The sequence below is a fragment of the Pinus tabuliformis genome, chromosome 5_2 (assembly GCF_031772625.1).
Source record: "Pinus tabuliformis cultivar Carrire ecotype Pingquan chromosome 5_2, CPIR1, whole genome shotgun sequence".
Taxonomy (NCBI): domain Eukaryota; kingdom Viridiplantae; phylum Streptophyta; class Pinopsida; order Pinales; family Pinaceae; genus Pinus; species Pinus tabuliformis.
This window is the reverse complement of record NC_142306.1, coordinates 969,767,815-969,790,085: the sequence shown is the minus strand read 5'-3', so window position 1 is coordinate 969,790,085 and position 22,271 is coordinate 969,767,815. Positions and strand designations below refer to the sequence as shown.

Sequence of the window (22,271 nt, the reverse complement as noted above, 5' to 3'; positions counted from 1 at the left end):
GAGTTATGATAGACTTTTACAGCTTATAGAAGTCAATTTATTTTCATAGTAGTGGGGGGGCCAACACTATGTCTTTTTCACTTTTTCTTTGGAAACTATGTAGCTTAGGAACATTTAATGCAGATTTTAGAACATAACTTATTACATCACTTTGAAATAAATTACACTTGGAAACAAAAATGTTTGAGCAAATCCTATCACTACTCCTTCATTTCCCAGTTTATTGAATGAAATGACAGTTTTGGTGACTCTAACCCTAATGACCTAATGGAGACACTGAGCTGAATGAAGACCATGGTGACATGACTAAGATGATGATAATGATTTTTTTGATGATGGCACATCCAATTGAGTGATGGCGGTGAACGGAACATGAAAATTGTGAAGGAGAAGTAATAGACCTAGACACACTAGCCAATGACCAAATGTTATTTTGAAAACCTAGTGAGATGATAAAATTTGACTTTAGAACCTTAACAAAACCTTATAAGAGCATATTTGATCACTGGTGACAGACAGAACCGAATGACACTAACATTGGCTCCAGCCGGGGATGGAATCTCCTTGGAGGTGTCAAGAACACTGTAGACCAGGTAGCCTTATTCATTGGGCATGGAGTTAAAAACAAAAAAGACCAAACTCCAAACTGAAAGCTGACCGAAAAATCAAACTGACTTAACTCTAAAAACTAACTACTGAAAGATACTACTAAAAGAAATGGTGATAATTGAGATTTTTCATCACACCTACTCTAACTGATCTATACATCACCAAATCAAGTGAAATGGAACAGCTAATGGAGCCATGTAATAATTTTGTCTTCCATTTGAATTCTCCGCAAGTGCTTTCTCATGAGAAAGAAGAGAAAACTACTGAAAGGCAACTCCCATGAAAACTTGTAAACAGATTGAATCTTAATGAAATTACAAAGCATAAGCCCACCAGCTGACCTCAAGAATGTTGCAAGAGGATCTTCATAGGAATACATATTGATTTCCAGCCCATATAATACATTACTACTTTGTTCTAGGTAGTCTTTATACCTCAATTTTATAATTTTCCCAACATCCTTTCTTTCCTTAAGTTTCAACTTAAAACAATCATGATAAGGCTGAAAGATTTCCTGTGACCTTTGTGATAAATGTGATGAGACTACTGGTGAACAAGACAACAATGTTGTTTTCTGAGCTAAATCTCCCTTACCCATGTTTTCAGGCTCATAAAAAACCAAATGAGGACCACTCTGACTGCAAAACTCATCTAAATAATCACCTACTGGATCACTGCAAATATGAGGAAGTTGTTAAAACCTATTGTGGATCGGTTCTAATGAAATTGCATGATGTTGTATAAACTCTTCATGTTCCACACTTTCAGTTGCAGTTTCAAACTGAATGTTGCTTGGTAATGGTTATTGTGGACTAAAAAAGGTTCTATATTACAAACAACATTCTCAACAACTTTAGGAGAAGGTTGTCGACCGCTACCAACTTGCTTATTTGCTTCCTTGGTAACCTTATAGTTTTCTCTTATTCTTTCGAATGAAGAGAAACACAAAGGTAAGGAGTCCTGGTCAAGAAATTCATGATCTTCTCCATGCTCAACATCAAAAATGAAAGGCTACTGATTTCTAAAGTTAGGAAAGTTTTCTCTCAGTAACTGAAATGAAGTAAAACATAAAGGCAAAGACCTTTCACCTACTTTGAAATTTTATAGATTCTCTTCATTGCTGTCATGATTGATATGCATAAGCTAAGTGCTACATCAGAGCTATTGTAATGAAGCTTCTTCCTCCCAAAAACATGTCATTGATTTCCTTGTAGAGTCGGCCTCTATTTCAACAACATAATCATCATCATACTGATCATACTTGGGTAACTCATAATTACAATGAATGATATCATACATACACATTAGATAAGGAGACTGATCCTCCACAGGTTGATCTACAAATCTATTTTCATGATTTTCCATAAATGAATACATAAAACGATCATTTTCTTATCTATGGTAACTGAGATTAGCTGCAAAATGATTAGGGTCAATAACCTCTTCTTCTTCTGCATTAAGTGGGACATGGTGTTTTGGAACAACAAGTTTATCTCTCATGATGATCTCTTGCATCATTGCTTCCATTGTGCTTACCAAAATCTCGAGCTTCACTTCTGAATATGTCAGACATTCCTTCTCTATAATCTCCCTCGCATCTTCTTTCAACTTTGACCTTTTGACCAACAGATTAGCTTCCACAGCTATTGCACTATCCTGCATTTCTTCAAGTGTGGTATGATCCCTTTCTCTCAATTGAAATTACATTTCTGGATCAAAGGCATCCACGTAGTGTAAAAGAGCTAAACTGGGAGGTGGTTTTATATCACCAGGCATGGAATGGTATACTTGATTGAATCTAGATGAAAAGTGTTGCATTGCTTCTCTTGGATATCTTTCCAAATGATTATATTCTTCTAAAATCAGAAAAGGATTTCTCTTGATCACCCATCTATTAAGGAATACTTTCACAAACTGATGAAAGGAAGAGAGAGAGGGAGAGTGATGGGGGTGAGAGATAAATGGAGGTGGGAGAGAAAGGGAGAGAGTGGAAGGAAGAGATAGAGGACTCAAGAGAGAGAAGGAGAGAGAGAAAGGGAGATAGAGAGTGATGGAGTTGGAGGGGGGAGAGAGGGAGGGAAAAAGAAAGACATACAGAAAGAAATGTGGAGAGAGAGAGAGGGAGTAACAAGGGAGAGATAGAGAAAGATGAGAGGGGAGGGAAGAGAGAGAGAGAAGCGGTGACAAAGAGGGAGAGAAGGGGAAGAGAGAGAGAGAAATAATAGAGAAAGAGAGGGAGAGGAAGAGGGAGGGAGAGAGAGATAGATATATATGGAGAGAGAGTGTCTATTTTTAGTGGGTGAGCTAGAGAGAGGGAATAAGAAAGAGATACATAGATATAGATATAGATATTATATATTATTATATAACCATCCTAGATCCATATTAACCACAAATATATCAAGCGCCAAGGGGGATTAAATCTCTCTAGGTGCAAACCTTTCCTCAAGTTTTGCACTCAAAAGAGAGGTTTTCACCTCGAGAGATTTGATCCCTCTCGGTGCTTGATAGATCTGTGTTTAAGATGGATTTAGGCTGGTATTAAATAAAATGAGAATATGGATCCATTGCAATGACAACTACAATCCTTGATTCTCGACCTGCATTGCAATACTGATCACCACCTACTCTGACCAACACTTAGCCAAAATATGCCTCATCCTACCTCCTATTTCCTTACACAATCCTTGAGGAAATCAGCTCCTAAAATATAGGGAAATCTCATATTTCCTTGCGCCAATCCTAAAGGATTTTTTCATCTTCTCCAGTGCAAAACCTATACAAGCAACCAGTATACAAGTCATAATGACAATGTTCCTTTTTATTTACCTCAACTAGGAAATTCAAATTCCATGCATTACTAGGGTGATTTTTAATCAATTGACTAGTTAATTGAGAGATCAGTGAGTTAACAATAGTTACAACTACTCAACTAAACTCCTACTGACTTTATTCATGACTAAAGCTCAAATAATTGAGTTTAACTAACTATAAATCCACTAGATTATTAGATCTTAGCAATCAACTCGTGCACAACTCTACTTCTTGCCCACAAACTCGAATTAACTAAATTAAAAAAGTGTCTTGGCTATGTCACTCCTGCTAACTGCAACTGAAATCATTCTATTGATGTGGAAATTTGAATTTCTCCATTTGACTAAGACACAAGTCAAAATGAAGCCTTTTCTTGCTACAATTTAACACTCACTCTTAGCAAGAAAAGGATTCTGAACAACCCCAATCCTGCTCCTCTTTAGGAATGTGTTGTAACACAATTACAACTATTTCCATAATTTGTTCCATCTCAATCTTCTCAATCCCCTTTCCTTCCTTTCATTATGTTCCCTACTTTAATGGTTTCTAGATGGTTTGAGGGAAGAAAGCAATTCTACTTAGGTATCATATTTATTCTTATATTCTTCCCTTCTTAAAGTTTTTATCAAGTGTTGGTTATTTTATTTTAGGGCTTCCATATACCCTCGCTGGTTTCTTTTAGTTGGTCTTTCAACCATGCCTAAAAGGTGTGGTTCAAGTGGGAGAAGGGGTAGTGATAACTCATTACCCCAACCCGCCACTCCCTCCCCTCCCCTACCCCCAAGCCCTCTTTTATTGGGCTTAGTTAGTAGTAGAGAAATTTGTTGAACTATATTACATGAATTCTCCATGATTCAGTTAGAAGGGCAATTGAAAAAGTTTAATAGGATGCAAGGATATATCATCATTTTATTTCAGATGCTAAAGTTGAGTACCAAATCAGAAGTTGGCTCTTGAATACAAGTAGCATCTAGAAGAGGAAAACTTAGTATATGAAAACTTTGAACATATACTAGTAGTTGAAGACCATCATGGGTAGACTCTTGGTCGAGTAATTAGAGGGAAAAAATGAGATTTTATTAAGTATGGATGAAGTGCAAAGTCAACTCTAGAAGCAGGATAAGAAGGTACCTATTCTAGCTAAGAAGTTACAAACATGGAGATTGTTGATTATGAGGATGAATAAGTTCACCTGATACTATTTAGTTGGATTCTCCAACTACTTAGTTTATGTCATCATGTTTGCCATGTCAGTCATCAACTCCAATTTTCCTATATATTTTGTTATATGAGGCTTCCTAACCTCAAACACATGACAAAGTTGTCATAGTACTAGACATCTATTTAGTTTTGTAATTTTATTCAAATTCTTTGCAGGGTCTTAGAAAATTATGTTGTGCCACTAGTCTAGTTTTCCTGGTAGTAGCTACAACCCAAATATTATCTATAAATTTCTACTCAAAAATGACTACATGAATGATGCCCGCTTTAATAATAATAAATAAATAAAATAAAATAAAAATTCCTTTTAATTACAAATACGAAAGATATAATGACATATACTTTTATATTGTTTCTCAAATATTTTTAGATCTCAATAATACAATTTAATTCATTATTTCTAATTCAACCACAATTTTTTTTTTTGTTAAGTTTATTTCTTCTTGTTTTGATAGTAATAATTACTTATAACTTATTATTTTGAGACATGTCTTTCGGCAATAATCACATCAAAATTCATTTGTTGACCTGTTTCGAACAAAAAAGTGTGGTTCATCATCAAGACAAGATGAAGAACCAAATCATGGCAACAAGTTAAAGAGACCAATCATTCAAATGGCTTTAAAAAAAAAAAAAAATCAACTACTTTTGACCAAAGGAAACGGCTACCATGAGGAACGTCTGTTAATAAATTAATAAATTAGTTAATTGTTAGATTCAATTATTTTATTTAAATAAATAAATGTTAAGGAATGAGATAAGATCTTCCTTTTTATTAACTTATACTGCAATATGAATATAAATATGAATGTCAAATTAGTTAATTTGTTTATTAAGTTTATTTATTTAAATATATATGTAAAAAAAATATTATTTTCAATATTTAATCAAAAATAAAATATGTATAAATTAACCAAGAATCATGGGACAAACTAAGATACAAATATAAATGATTCCTATTAATTTATTAATTATTAAAATGTTTATTAAATTTATTTATTTTCAAATGAATATATATGTTATAATTTGGGATAAATTATGCTAAAATATAAAAGATTGCTGACTAATCAATTACTTAGTTAATTTGTTTAAAAATTTTATTCAATAAGAATGTAATTTACTAAATTAAAAGAAATTTTATAAGAACCTATACTTCCAAATTAAACCTAATAAATATTACGCTAAGCTATATTCCTCTTATTTATAATTTAAAAATAAACTTATTAATATAGGATCAAATCAAAAAAATTAATAAAAATAGAAGTAAAGCTGTCATATTTTCAATTTCTATAATCTCCCTAAACTTAGGGTGTTGAAAATGAGAAATCTTAGCAATATACATTTTAAAATTTACTATCATTTATTTTATATTAATATTTATATTTTCCATTAATTATTTAATTTAATATTATTTTAAAATTCAATTCATCATTTATATTGTAATTCAATAAGATGTAACATATTTGTTTAAAAGACTTGGAATTTTGGTCTTTTGGGATTGAAGACTAAATTGATTCACTCAGAGACAACATATTTTCTAATGAACAACATATTTTCTAATGAATTTTGGAATTCAATAAGAAATGAATATTATATTGTTTGAAGAGTAAATATTATATCACATATTATTATTTATTTATTAAATTTATATATATATATATATATATATATATATATATATATATATATATATACCCTGATAATAAGCTGCGATAATGATAATAACAAGGCGGTATAACTAGCGTTTTGCTGCTACTTAGTTCAATTATTGAATTTTGAGATGTATGAACTAACTATTGTATTTGAACAAGGGCTACTTTGTAGATATTCTTGCTTATTTAAGACGTACATGAATAAATAAATAAAGTGTTTTTAGTAGCCATAAAATACTACTAATGGCCTAAGACTTACTTGAACGTTGAAACCAAAATTTTAGAACCATACTTCCAAACAAACAAAAAAAATCTACCAAAAGTGGTAAAAAATATTGATATCTAAAGTTGAAACCAAAATTCTAGAACAATACTTCCAAACCAAAAAATGTTTCTACCAAAAATAGTAAAACAAATATTGTTATCTAGCATTTTGAAAGGTATGAACCAAGTATTATTTTATACTCTTCATCATTAATGTAAATTTATATATACTTAGTGTGTTCTCCCATCTGCAACTTTATTATTTATTTGCAAATATAATTGGAAATTTGTATTTGATGATTTTTTGTTAAAAAGAAGCACATCAATGTATTTTTTAATACTATACTCATAATTGTTTTATAATTTGATGCTTATTGAAAAGTTACAAGCTAAAAGTTACTTGAAATTTAATGAAAACAAATGTTATTTAGTGGCTAGCTAAATTGAAGTAAAAATGTGGCTTAGTTTAAATATAGCTAAATTAAAGTAAAAACACTGAATTCATGTTAGTGTTAAAATTTAGAAGTTAGTCAATTTAGGTTTTACTAATGGCTTAGCTATATTAAAGTAAAAACATTGAATTCATGTTAGTGTTAACATTTAAAATTTAGTTAATTTAGGTTTTACAAATGGCTAGTCTGATTTATTGACGTAAAAGCTTTTCCACTGAAATTCATCAAAATCCAGCAATACAATTTAAAGATTTGTTGTCATGCAACACAACCAATTCGAAAAAGGCACCTAATTTTAGAAAGAGATTGAAACCGTTATCGGCTAAGCTCGATCGGCTTCGGTTAAGTCCTTCTCTGCCAGCTGTGCACATGTTATTTTAAGAATAGGGAAGTCCACCTCCTGCCAACACCTGTCCCAAACTCTGTCCTGGTTGTCCACGCCGAAGTTTGCCAGATGGTCTGCCAACCCATTCGCTTTCCTTCTGATCGTTTGGAACACTAAGCCTCCCATTCCTTCCAACAGCTCCGCGATACTCTCAGTGACCTTAGCCAGCCTCCAGTGGTTAATGGCTTTGCTAGCCTTGGTTCCTACCTGAATGCGTTTGGCCGTAGAGATGACTAGTGAAGAATCTCCTTCCACAATTACATTGCCTCTTCGGATTGTCTTAAGTATTCTCAGACCCTGTTCGAGCGCAGCAAATTCCATTTCGTTATTTGTGCTCTCTCCTAGCACCCTGCAATATATATGTAAAATTTCTCCATTCTGATTGGGAATTACGCCTCCTATGCCTGCTTTACCTGGGTTCCCCCTTGAAGCTCCATCAAAATTCAGTTTTAGACCTCCGATCGGCGGACGTTGCCATCTTATGATTTGCGAGGAAGGTGATGGCCTGTTCACCGACGTCAATGGATTGCTGGAGACCTCCAGATGAAAGCTTTTCAAGATGCGTAAGTCCTGAGCTGACGGTTTCTCATCCTGTTCTGCTTTACATTTTGTCTGAATAAGCTGTTGGATATTAGCCAGAATTGTTTCTTTAGCAAATTCTATATTTCTTTGTTCATCTTGAAATGTTCTGCGATTACGCTCCTTCCATATAGTCCATAACACAAACCTTGGGACGCATTTCCATATGCTATTAACTCTCCGAGACTGTGAGAAGTTTTTTCTCCAATTGAGAATTGTTCCATGAATGGATTCCCTGTCACGGTCAGATTCGCCGAGAATACTTTCCATCCAGTTCCACAACTGGTTTGCCCACTCACAAGAGTTAAAAAGGTGATTCATAGTTTCCGCATCATTAGTGCACATTGGGCACCTTGAGGGTCCCCTGAAACCTTTTTTATGCAGATTTTCCCAGGTTAGTGTTTTCCTTCGCATCAGCAGCCATAGAAAGGTTCTGATTTTCGGCCATAAGAGGTTGTCCCATACCTTGTTGCACCAGGGCACGACTTCAGGCTGCTCTTCCTTTTCTATTATGCTCCTGGCTTCTTTCAGGGAGAAATTTCCATTGCCATACAGACCCCAACTCAGCTTGTCATTCTCTTCTGCTTTTCGAATCTTCCTTTTGAGAATTTTGTGATTCAAAAGCTGAGTGTTCTCCCTTGTGTTCTCGTCAATGTCTGTGTTGAAGATCATCCACTCCCTCCAAATCCGATCTCTACTGTTAGGGTTCCAGTACTGGTTAACTCTGTGTTTACCTTCATTTTGATTTATCCGCTTAAGGAGTGCAAGCTCTGAGGATTCCAATTTAGGGAGTTGCTGCCAGGCATCCTACCAGAAAAGAGCCTGGCTTCCATTCCTTATCTCCCAGAAACTGTGTTCCTGAACTATATTTCTGTTGTTTTTGGCATGGTTCCATATTGGCGAGCTAGCAGGGACGTCCTGAATTCTTATGAGGTCCTGATCATTATATTCCGACAGGCACTTCTCCTTCCAATGTTTGGCCCAAGGTGAGCTTGTATCAGTTATCCATTTCCACCAGATTTTGGCCCCACAAATTCTGTTGACCACTAGGGGATCGGCTAGATTTAAACCACCTCTGTCCTTTGGTTTGCATAGTTTCTGCCACGCTACCAGAGACCATTTTTTCTTGTCTCCTTTTCTATTCCACAAAAAGGATCGCTGTATTGTTCTCATCTAATCCATGATCCCTTTAGGAGCTGGGAGAATTGATAAAAGATATTGAGGAATGGCCTGCAGGATAGCTTTAGTTAAAGTAAGCCTTCCTGCGAAATTTAGAGCTCTGTTAGTCCAGTGCTTGCATTTCCTTTCCATACTGGCAAGAACTTTTTCCCAATGAGCCTTTTGCCATGGTTTGAGAGTCAGAGGGGCTCCAAGATATTTTGAAGGAAGGGATCCAATTCTAAATCCTAGAAGCCGAGACAGGTGAATCTGGATTTCCTTATGAGTGTTGAAAAAGAAGATTGTGGACTTGGAAAAATTGATCTCCATACCCGAGGCTTTGCTGAACAAGTTGAGGATGTCCCTGTAGGCTTGCGCTTCTTTCACTGTGGGAACACCATGTAACATGGTGTCATCCACAAACTGTTGATGTGTTGTGGCTGGAATTGATCTGATAGGTTGAAGACCTTTAATATGGCCCTCTGCTTTTTTCTTGGCGATAATTCTGCTCACGCCTTCCATGAGAATCACAAATAAAAAAGGGGATAGGGGTTCACCCTGTCTAATACCTCTCGAGGGAGAGAAGGGGATTGAAGGAGCGCCATTCACCAGGATAGAAAATCTTGGTGATTTAACTAGAGCCAGCACCCATTTTGTCCATTTCCTGCTGAACCCGAACGCTTCTAATACTGCTTCCAAGTAGTTCCAGCTTACTTTGTCATATGCTTTAGATAGATCTAGTTGCATAAGCATTCCTGCTACTTTCCTTGACTGAAGTGAGTGAATCATCTCCTGTGCCATCAAGATGTTATCTAAAATTTGCATGCCTTCAACGTAGCCAGATTGCTCTTGCGATATTATGCCCATAGTATCGACTTCAACCTGTTGGCAATGACCTTAGATATGATTTTGTAGATGACATTACATAATGCAATGGGTCTGAACTTTTCCGGTTTATTTGCTTCTTCAACCTTAGGTATGAGAGCAATGAAGGTAGAGTTCAAAGATTTCAAGATGGAACTAGATCATCTGGAGTCTTCCACCACCTTCCAAACTTCCTGCTTGACAACGTGCCAGCAGGCCTTGTAGAAGTTGATGGTAAATCCATCCGGCCCTGGAGCTTTATCATTGGGCATACTCCTCACTACTTCCTCAACTTCTTCCAGAGAGATTACTCTCCGAAGGGCCCAGTTTTGATCATCTGTGATAGATTTAGGAATGGCATTAGTAATTTCCTTTATAGCTTCCTCTCTATTGGTTCCCGGTTCTTGTGCTATGGAGCAGAAGTGGTCTGATAACAGAGCTGATATTTCAGTGTGATTCTTAAGGACCTCCCCTTCATTGTTTTCTAGTTCTAAGATCTTGTTTGCGCTTCTATAATCCATGGCCAACCTATGAAAGAACTTAGTATTCTGCTCCCCTTCTTTCAGCCATTGGATTCTTGATTTCTGCTTCCACAAAGTCTCTTCTTGCTTGCATCTGTTGTGCCACTGTTGAGTGAGCATTTTTTCTTGCTCATAAGTTTCCTCGCTTCTGTTTCCTACTGTACCTTCCCTTTGAATTTGTTCCAGCTTGTTTTCTATGATACTTTTCTCCTGAAAGATGTTTCCAAACACTGTTTTGTTCCACTCTTTTATTCTATTTTTAATGGTTTTTAGCTTTTTTTGGAGGTTGAACATTTTGGAACCTGTTTCTTCCGCCGGTTCCGACCACCACTGCTCAACCATCGATATAAAATTAGGATGGTCTAACCAAAACTTTTCGAATCTAAAGGGCTTATTCCTAGGGGTGCCATGAAGTTCGACAATGAGTGAAATAGGCCAGTGATCCGAACCTCCGCTTGGGAGGATATCCGATTCTACTGTTATTCCATCCAATAATATGCTTTCTGAAATTAAAAAACGATCAAGTCTGGAGGCTATTAATCTTTCGCCCCCCCTTCTGTTGTTCCAGGTGAATTTACCACTCTTAGGGTGAACATCCACTATCTTGGCTTTATCAATAAAACTTGTGAAGGCATCTGCATCCCTGTTAAGTTTCCTTAGGCCTCCTTTCTTTTCTAGAAGGGTGGTAATCATGTTGAAATCCCCCCCCAGAATACATTTGGAATTGGGGTGTCTTTCAATGAGTCTAGAGATCGAAGATAGGAAACTTATTTTGTCTTCTAATAACTGAGGGCTGTAAATGTTAATGCATAAGAAGGATCTAGAATTACCTGTGGGTTGAACCTCCACCGCAATGAAATATTTATTTGTCTCTGCTGATAAAATCCAGATTGCCCTTGTGTCCCAAAACGTTGCCAGGCCTCCTTCACGACCTTGACTCTCGATCTCCAGGACTTCAAAATTTCTCCCCAGCTTGATGCGAATGCGATCAATACTGGCTCTGTTACATTTAGTCTCTTGTAGGAACAATATCTCCGGTTTATATTTCTGCATTTTCCTCTTTAGAACTCTCTGCTTAGCCTGGCTGTTAAGCCCCCTTGCATTCCATGATACAATCTTCATGATAAAACAAATTATTGGAAGGACGGGAAGGCGCTTAGCACCTTCATCTTTCCTGCGTTACATAGCATCTCACCCAGCTCCTGCAGTACTTCTCCACTTGTTTTGCGGCCCCTGCGTCGTTTCTGCTTCGAACCTGAGGTTCTTCCCAGAAGGCTCTTGGTGTAGAGGCTGCTGCCTTTGACTATTCCTAACTTCCTATTTTGTTTTTCTAGTTCAGCTTTTTGCCGTGCTATGAATAAATCATTAACCTTCTTGATTTCCTCATCCGGCGCTGTTTCAATTCCTTGAGTCCTCCAGCTTTCAGCAATAGCAGGGAGGTTTAGTCCTTCATAAGTTAGGGCCTCTTCCAGCTCTAGATCCTCACTCCCTCCTTCACTGGTTAGCATATCTGTTTCTTCTTCCGTTTCTTCAGTTCTCTCTTGCATTTGGATTTCATTGTTGAAATCTCCTTCCTCAGTTTCTTTCCTGGTTGGTTCTTCCTTTCCTTCATGCCCTGCGTCCTCAGTTGATGTGTTGTGCTTATCCTCTGAATCCGTTTCAAGGTCTAGGACACCGAAAGAGTTGTTGAAGTTGTTTCTGTTTGTGTTGCCTTTGTAAGCTCTTCTTCTGTTGGCTCTTTATCTGTTTTTTGGTTTAATGAATGAGTCTTTATCTTTGTTGTCTTGCACTGTTTCAGTTTCTGCCTCCTTCTTGTTCATCGGGCAGTCTCTTATTAGATGCCCATGCTCGTGGCATTTGTGACAACGAAAGGGTATCTGCTCATAGTCTATGGCCTGAAAGTATTCCTCATCCCTGTATTCTAGCCATAATCCTTCGTGCAGCGTGCTAGAGACATCCATTTCAACACAGATTCTGGCATAGGAGGTATATCTTTTCTGTAGTGTTGCCTCTGATGCCTTAATGAAGGTTCCCAGCTTGTCACCAATTTGTTTTAACGCATTCAAGCCCCAGTAGTCAATCGGGAGGGAGAAAAGTCTGATCCAGACTGGGACTCGAGTGAAAGATTCCTTTTCTGGGACAAAGTTTGGCTTCCATGGTCTCATGTACAGACCCGCTGAAGACAGAAAGTATGGACCACCATCGAATACTCGGTCTTTATCTTCTAGATTAGAAAACACTACCGTGAAAAAACCTTTTGCACCCAGATGAAGCTGAACATCCCCTCTCGGCTTCCATTGCTGTCTTATCCATTGGCACAGAGTTCTTTCTGATAAATTTACAGATAATGGCATGTTCCGCCATATGTTCCCTATAAGCCTGGATCTTTGGGTCATTGATTATTACCCTCAGATTATCGTTCTTTCTGGGCTTGCAAGCTTTGTTAGTTGTGGGATTCTTGTTGGGGTTTGCGCTGGTTTCCCCCTCCTTCTCCGGCTGTCCCTCATCATTGTCTTTTTGCTCTTTGTCTTCTTCTGATTGTTCTCCCTTGTTCTTTGAAGATTTGGGTATTGCGGCTGTTTTGTCTTTAGTATTTGTTCGATTCTGCACCTCTTTGTTTCTAATTCCTCAGGTGTTATCTGTTTTGTCAGATTCTACTGGTTGTTTCTCCTTGTTCCTGGCTTATTGCTGTCCCTCCCTGATATTCTGACTCCTTCTTTCAGGTTTTGTCTCTGATTCTGCATGATGATCTCTTTGAAAGTTGGGGTCCCACTGGACCCCTTTGCTTCCATCCAAACCGACAGCGCTTGCCCCTTTCGAAACAGTGCAGCCAATCTGGATCTGTGCGGTTCCAGCTCTGAGTCAAGATCTGTCCAGCCTGAACCCTAGTTCCAGAGCGCTCCAGTTACTCAGACTTTATGTTGGGTTTTGAGCCTGGGAAACTTCTTATCTGAATTAGTTTTTTGCATTTTCTCAGACTATTTTCTATATCCATGTTTCTATTCTTCATGGTGATGGCCCTATATCTGTAAGATTTTGGTTCCATATGATCGCAAGAATGCTAGTTGTTTAGCTCTTGTTGTATCTCATATGTACTCTTTATATTGTCTCAATATAATACTATACAAATTTTTCTCTCTAAAAAAAAGATATGAAAAACTATATTTAATATTTAATCAGCTCAAACGTCGGTACGACCTGAACATAAATTTCAACATTTATATCGTCATTAATAACATTGAATTTTATATCGTCATTATGAGTTGCTTTAACAATGTATGTACTTCACATTTTATGTGGCAGTTGCCATCAACAATTTCAAGAAATATATAAGTTTAAAATATAAATTTTATACTATTCCAGTAACGTCTAAAGTTCATTGTTTTGATAAACGATGAAATATTTAAAACAATTCCAATAAATATCCATTATTTTTCAAATTATAAGTTTTAAAGAATCATTGTTTAAAGAAACGATCAAATCCTGCATAGATACTATGTAGCGTCTGACCAAGTTTGTATTTAACGGCCGAATACCTGTAAAACCAGTGTGTGTTTCTGACCAAGTTTGTATTTAATGCCCGAATACCTGTAAAACCAGTGTTACTGGATATTGTTGTACATCAATATTATTACTGGCATATTGATGACCAGCATCATTATACAATAAGCCTTAAATAAATTTAATTAATCAAAATATATTATTATACATCAATATTATTACTGGCATATTGATTACCACCATCATTATACAATAAGACTTAAATAAATTTAACCAATCAAAATAAGGAAAGAAAGTAAGGAAAAAATAAAAGAGAAAGATATTATAGTTTAATTTTTGGTAAACTTAATGTGAACATCAATTCATTTGGAATACACCCGGAATTACTCAAATTGTGAAGCTGTGATTCAATACTCGACTTTTATGTGCTTATCCATGAAATCCCAACCCAAGGATATCATGCTTGTCGTGATACACGTGATATGTCGTTTCACGTGGAATGGAATCCCTTTTAAAAGAGATGTGATTATCATGGGTATACCTTTCTTCTTACCAATTTCCAAAGCGTAATTGACCCACCATGGAAAATGCTATCTTTCCGTTCCTTTTTGTAAAGTGAAATATAATATGGATGTGCTTATCCATCAAATCACATCCCAACATATCATGCTTGTCGTGATACATGTGATGTGTCGATTCACGTGGAATGGAATCCCTTTTAGAAGACATGTGATGTGATTATCATTAGTATACCTCGTTCTTCTTACCAATTTCTAAAGCGTAATTGACCCACCATCAAGCCCTCTCAATTAAAATAACGCGTTGTCTTCTGCTAAAAGATTCTTTTGTAATAATTGTTTCTCTCAATTAAAATAACGCGTTGTCTTCTGCTAAAAGATTCTTTTGTAATAATTGTTGGAACATCAATGTTTGATGATGACTTTATTATGTAAAATTAAATAATTATTTTATTAAAATTCATTTTATTTTATATTTATGTAGTTATATAAATTAACTAATATTGATACACATTCATGTATTAAGTATCAAAAACACTTGTTACATAAAATATTTCACTTTATAATATTTTATAATTTTATATTAAACAATATTATTTTTAATAAATAATAGAATGAATTATTATATATATACATTTGAAATAATATGGAAAAATATTTTTAATTATATAGATTTATTTCCATTTTATTATAAAATATTTTAATATAGACTTTGTTATGAGTCAATACTATATATTCAAAAAATACTTACACATTTCATACGACACTTATTCATATGTTTTCTTTTTTCTAATTAATAAATTTAATTAAAAAGATCAACAACTTTAAAAATAAATCTCAACTTTTAATTTAGAAATACTATTATTAATATTATGTTAAAATAAAATCTCTTCCATCTACTTATTTTTTTTTGTAACACACCTATCCTATAATATATTAAATATTTTTAATAATTAAAAAAAAAAAAATTCAAAAATATCAAACACCTCTCCTAAATTCTATACCCTCAACCTGCGAACCTTCGCAACCATTAAAGTTAAGTTGAACCAAAATTGAAATCTTCACCTCTCATAAGCGCCAATCGAATCACAATGGAATCTCTTATTTGAAAGAGACATAATTATTATTATCACGCGTAGTGTAATAGGCATAAGAACATAATGGAAGTTTTCTAAATCTTTACCTCTCATAAGCGCAATCGAATCACAATGTAATCTCTTATTTTAAAGAGACGTAATTATTATTATTATCCTGCGTAGTTTAACGGGAATAAGAAAATAATAGAATTTTAAAATCTTTACCTCTCATAAGCGCAATCGAATCGCAATGGAGTCTCTTATTTTAAAGAGACGTAACTATTTTTTTTTTTTTTAACACTAGGACAATCGGTAACTGGTGAAAGTTATCCTGGGCAGGCCCAGGATCAAATCCAACTGGCTGCCACTATAAACCTAGGCTAGGTGCAGCAACCTGCAAGCCACACATAGCAAGAACTTATGCCTCAACAAGAGCCGAGACGTCCACTCTGGGGACGCCTACTCTTCTAGTCAAGACACAACAGGCCATGTACTCAACGAGATTTGATCCTCCGTCTCGTGGGTTTCACCCAACGAAACTTACCGTTAAACCCCATATCACTGTACAAGAGACGTAACTATTATTACCATGTGTAGTTTAACGGGCCATAAGACCACAGCTTCACAATACTCGCATTGACCCTCCATCATCGTAAGGCAAGACCACAGAAATAAGAGTATAACATGACTTGCCCAGTCATTTCTTTCGGTGCGATTTCCCGGTCCTCACGCCAAAGATATATATGTATATATATGATATCAAATTCCTAAAAAGGTAATAATTATAAATAAAATAAAATGACGTTTTAAAATTTTGATTCAATAAGATGCAACATATTTGTTTAAAAGACTTGGAATTTTGGTCAATATTAGTGTACGAGATTTTTGGGATTCAATATTGTTTAGAAAGCTTGGAATTACTTTTTGGGATTGAATATTATATTGATCACTCATATTTCCGACCAGAGAAAAAATAGAGTATAACATTGACTTGCCCATTCATTTCTTTCGATGCGGTTTCCCGGTCCTCACGCCAAATATATATGATATCAAATTCCTAAAAGGCTAATAATTATATATTAAATTAAGGTTTTTAAATTTTGATTCAATAACATGCATCATATTTGTTTAAAAGACTTGGAATTTCGGTCAATATTAGTGTACGAGATTTTTGGGATTCAATATTGTTTAAAAGGCTTGGAATTACTTTTGGGATTGAATATTATATTGATCTTTCTGAAGAATTCGATGAGAAATGATTATTATATTATAGAATTTAGGTTTTTGTGAATTATATTGATTTTAGTGAAAAAAATTTGGATAATAATCACAATAATTTTTTTTATTAAAATACAAATTTTAAAATACAATCCTATATAAACATTACAGAGGACATATATAGTTATTAATTTATTTTCAAATAGTGTTATTGTAATTCAATTTTGTATATACGTTATACAAATATTTTTTGAATTAGAGGTAGAAGGATGGCATTATTTTCATTAAAATATTTGTCTGTATACGTACTCAACTTGCTTCGTGACTTTTGTGAACCTGTCACATTTTTCAAAGGTGGCCCCACTTAATCACCAACTTGCAGTAAACCAGACGAGAGAAGAGAAAGCATAATATTAACTTACTTATCCTTTTAGTCCATGCGATTTCTTGGGCCTCGCACCGAAGAATGAAGTGAATGTTTTATCAACGCAAAATCAAAGCTAAACTTAGAAAATGAATCTCTAGGAACACACTTTCTAGAATGCATACAACGAACTTATCCTTTCACAAAAGTAAGAAAAGTAAGACTTTTGAAAATGTAAGTCCTGAACAGAAGAATTAAGTTTTTCCATAACATATGTGATGGAAATAAAGGGGAGAATCAAGTTTTTCCATAACATATGTGATGGAAACGAAGGGGAGAATTTCTTTTTTTTCTTGTAAATTCTTTAAATGGTTTAAAGCACTAACTTTCTACATAATCTAGTTGCAATCACTACTTGGGATAACTAGATTAACGTGATGATGCATTTTCACTTGTATGTGTCAATTTTGGTGGTTATAATCTAACTTAATTTATCTTTACTAAACCAACAGGAGTGTCCAATGAAGAATGGAGGAAGTTGGATCGGAAGGCAAAGAGCACAATGCGATTGTGTGTCTCAAATTCATAATGTATCAAGGGAAGCTACATCGAAGGCTTTGTGGGACAAGTTAGGGACTTTGTACCAATCTAAGTCTCTGGTGAATAAATTGTTCCTGTGGAAAAAGCTGTATAACTTGAGGATGAAAGATGGAGACTCAGTGACAGAGCATCTGAACGCATTTAATACCATGGTAAGTCAGTTAGCATCTGTTGATATTAAAATTTCAGATGAAGATAAGTGCATCAGTTTGTTTTGTTCTCTACGAGATTCGTGGGATAGTCTAGTTATTGCAATAGATAGCAATGCAACTGTCTTGCAATTTGATGAAATAGTCTCATCCTTGCTGACGAAGGAGATGAGACGGAAAAATATGGAGAGCCAGAATGGTGATTCCTTGTCTGTATGAGGACAGTCCCAGAACAGAAACAAAAATAAGTCATCGAGTGGGAGATCTAAATCTAGAGGGAGATCTAAATCTCCAAGAAAACCTGTAAAGGTGGTGTGCTAGAAATGCGGAAAGGAAGAGCACCACAAAAGGGCCTGTAAATCTAAAGCTCCTGATAAAGGAAATGGATCTGATGATGCTCCTTCTGCAGAGGCAAAAACCACCTCAGATGAAGGTCGGGATGTGTACTTGGCTTCTTCAAGTACACATGTAGATCATGAGGTATGGTTGATTGACTCACGTGCATCCTTTCACTTCACTCCCCATAGAGAGTGGTTCTGCAAGTATGAGAAATAGGATGGTGGTGATGTCTTCTTAAGGGATGGTAGGAAGGCTAGAATCGTTGGTCGCGGAAAAGTAAAGTTGAAGTTGCAAGGTGGAAGGGTTAGAACACTTCCAGGTATTCTGCATATTCCTGCATTGACCAGAAATCTGATTTCTGTAAGCAAGTTGGATGATGCAGGTGTAAAAATAGTGTTCGAGAAGGATACCTGCAAGATGGTTCAAGGAGCACTAGCATTGATGCGGGGAGTTTGGATTGGAACTCTGTACAAGCTGCAAGGTAGCACGGTTGTTGATGGGTGCAACAGTTCTATTGTTCCTGAAAGTGGAGCAGAAAATCGAGTGGTCTCTGGAGAGAATACCATGCGGTGGCATCAAAGGCTTGGACATATTGGAGAGAAAGGCCTTCGAATACTTCATGGTAAAGGTATGGTAGAAGGTATGAGTAATAGCTCTCTGGATTTTGATTTCTGTGAAAATTGTGTATATGGGAAGCAGAATCGGGTGAGTTTCCCCTCTAGTGGTAAGAGGGCGAAACATATATTAGAGCTTATGCATAGTGATGTGTTTGGACCTGTGAAGGTTCCATCACTGGGTAAGTTTGAGTACTATGTATCATTTATAGATGGCTTCTCAAGGAATACATGGATATATTTCCTTAAAAAGAAATCTGAAGTCTTTGACAGGTTTAAAGAATGCAAAGCTCTGGTGGAAAACCAGACAGAGAAGAAGATAAAGGTGTTGAGGACAGATAACGGTGGAGAGTTTTGCAGTAAGGAATTTGAAGAATTCTGTAAGAAGTGTGGTATAGCACAGGAGAAGACTACTCCATATACACCTGAGCAAAACGGAGTTGCAAAAAGAATGAACAAGACGTTGATGGAAAGGGCAAGAAGCATGCTCAGTGGTGTTGGGTTAGGACAGGAATTCTGGGTAGAGGTAGTGGAGACAGCATGTTACCTGGTCAACAGATCACCTTCATCAGCATTGGAGGATGAAACTCCACAAAAGGTGTGGACTAGTAAGAAACCCTCTCTTTCACATCTGAGGGTATTTGGATGTGATACATATGTACATGTTCCAAAGGAGAAACAAACCAAGTTGGATAGTAAATCTGAAAAGTGCATCTTTATTGGGTATAAGGATGGTTTAAAGGGTTATAAGCTTTGGAACCCAGTAACAAGGAGGGTTGTTTACAGTCGATATGTGGTGTTCAGAGAGGTGAAAGATTTTATTAAACATGAAGTCCAACCAAAGGAACCTGAGAAGATAGAGTTTGAGCTAAAGGAGGAGGAATCAGACTCTACAGCAGAGGAGGAATCAGAAGACGAAGAGCCACAAACTCCAGGTGTGATAAGATTAGTTCGAGAAAGAAGGCAGCCATAAACGTATAGTCCATCTGCTTTCTGTTCAAATTTTTCTTTATCTATTACTGATGGTGATCCTAGAACTATGAAGGAAGTAGTAGATTCAGAGGATGGAAAACTCTGGAAAGAGGCCATGGTTGATGAAAGGGCATCTTTGCACAAAAATGAGGCTTGGGATGTGGTGGAGTTGTTGGCTAGAAGGAAACCCATTGGCAGCAAATGGGTGTTCAAGAAGAAGAAAAATGTAGAAGGAAAGGCGGAGAAATATAAAGCTCAGTTGGTAGAAAAAGGTTATTCCCAGGTGCCGGGAATTGATTTTGGTGATATTTTTTCTCTTGTTGCCAAGGTAACCTCTATTAGATTACTTTTATCTGTTGTTGCTGCTTTTGATTTTGAGGTAGAACAGATGGATGTGAAGACAACATTTCTTCACGGGGATCTGGAAGAGGAAATCTACATGAAGCAAACTGAAGGCTTTGCGATGAAGGGTAAGAAAGAACTAGTATGCAAGTTAAAGAAGTCTCTGTATGGAAAAGAACCCTGCATATCATTCAAAGACAAAGCACATTGATGTTCAGTATCACTTTGTGAGGGATGTGATAGAAGACAAAAAGGTGTTGCTGGTAAAGGTGGACACTTTGAAGAATACTGCAAATGCATTGACAAAATATGTGAGCTCTAAGAAGTTCTCTTGGTGTAGAGAAATAATGGGCATTGCAGGGCTAGATAAATGACTAAGATCTCTTGTGGCCCCCTGTGGAAAGAAAACACCAAGTGGGAGAATGTTGGGTTGTGTTATATACTTTCCACGACTAGCCCACGTAGTTAACTGGGGGGATAGGGTGGGGCGGAAGCCCCCCTTCGTTGCATCGATTGCGTAATGGGGGGTCACAGGGGGTTTGAGGGGTGCAGGTAACCATACTCTATGGGGTCCGGGGCAACGCCCAAGAAAATTTTGGTTTTCGAACCTATGTTAGGTTGGGCGGACCGAGCTATGTTTTTGTGCATGATTTTCGCACATGTTTTTGGATGCGATGGTTTTCGGTCCATGGTATTGAACGCGATGGTTTTCGGTCCATGGTATTAGATGCGATGTTTTTCGGTCCATGGTATTGGATGCTTTGGCATGTATAAATATGTATTATAACATTGAAAGGAACGTAATGAAAAATCAAGCTGGTAGCCCCGGTTTTGGGATCCAGGGGAAAATCTCTGTGTATATGTGTTTTGTGTGTTATGCTCTCGCATTGTTTATTTTCTGTGTTTTAGAATTCGTATGTAGGTAATTTATGTACTGGGTTAAAACCTACATAGTGCACAAGTAGTGGTGATAATGCCTTGATTTTGTCAACTTTGTGCACCTTTGATCCCAATCCAAAAGTGCATTTTGCCCTACATGTGTTATAATCTACATTTTGGAGCTAATTGATGGTTGGTTCAGTGCGAGAGTGAGTCAGAGAAGGTTGCATAGAGGAAATATGCTTCAGACCTATTGGTGAACAAGATTGCTTCAACGCATGAGTTCTATTAGTAGCAACATGAGCATTTCTATTTGTTGAAGCAGTGTATTGTTTACAAGACTTGGAATTATTTTTGGGATTGAGTATTGTTTAAAAGTCTTGGAATTATTTTTGGGATTGAATATTATATTGATCACTAGTATTTTCTGAAGAATTCAATGAGAAATGATTATTATATTGTTTGAAATATGAACATTACATATCATATATTATTTTCAAATAAAGTTTTTAAATTTTGACTTGGAATTAATATTAGTGTACAAGATTTTTGGGATTGAATATTGTTTAAAAGACTTGGAATTATTTTTGGGATTGAATATTATATTGATCACTCATATTTTCTGAAGACTTTAATGAGAAATAATTATTATATTGTTTGAAATATGAGCATTACATATCACGTATTATTTTCAAATAATGTTGCTGGAGCCTAATCTTTGTTTTTTTTGAATTAGAGGTAGTATATACACATATATTTTACTCGCTTCATGACTTTTGTGAATGTGCCACACTTTTCAAAGGTGGCCCCACTTAATCACCAACTTGCAGTGAACAAGACCCCTCCATGATCATCAACCCAGACGAGAGAAGAGAGAGCATAATATTGACTTGCTCATTCATTTAGTCTGTGCGATTTCTTGGGCCTCATGCCAATGAATGAAGTGAATGTTTTATAAACCCAAAATCAAAGCTCAACCTAGAAAATGAATCTCTATGAACACCCTTTCTAGAATGCACACAACGAACCTATCCTTTCACAAAAGTAAGTGGCAGACTAGTAGAGAAAAAAGGTAAGACTTTTGAAAATGTAAGTCATGAACAGAAGAGTCAAGTTTTTCCATAACGTATATGATGGAAACTCATGGGAGAATTTCCTTTTTTCTTGCAATCTCTTTAAT

General features: G+C 36.0%; 1 protein-coding gene across 1 annotated transcript; it reads right to left on the bottom strand.

Moving 5' to 3' along the window:
* Positions 1–12,258: 12,258 nt before the first annotated feature.
* On the bottom strand, positions 12,259–12,873 carry LOC149162528 (uncharacterized). The gene has a single exon (XM_089435207.1). It carries the CDS (start codon positions 12,871–12,873, stop codon positions 12,259–12,261), a length of 615 nt encoding a protein of 204 aa, XP_089291333.1.
* Positions 12,874–22,271: the final 9,398 nt, after the last annotated feature.

Excerpts from the sequence above, each read along its gene's own strand:
- LOC149162528 (XM_089435207.1), bottom strand. The coding sequence starts at position 12,873 with ATGCCATTATCTGTAAATTTATCAGAAAGAACTCTGTGCCAATGGATA.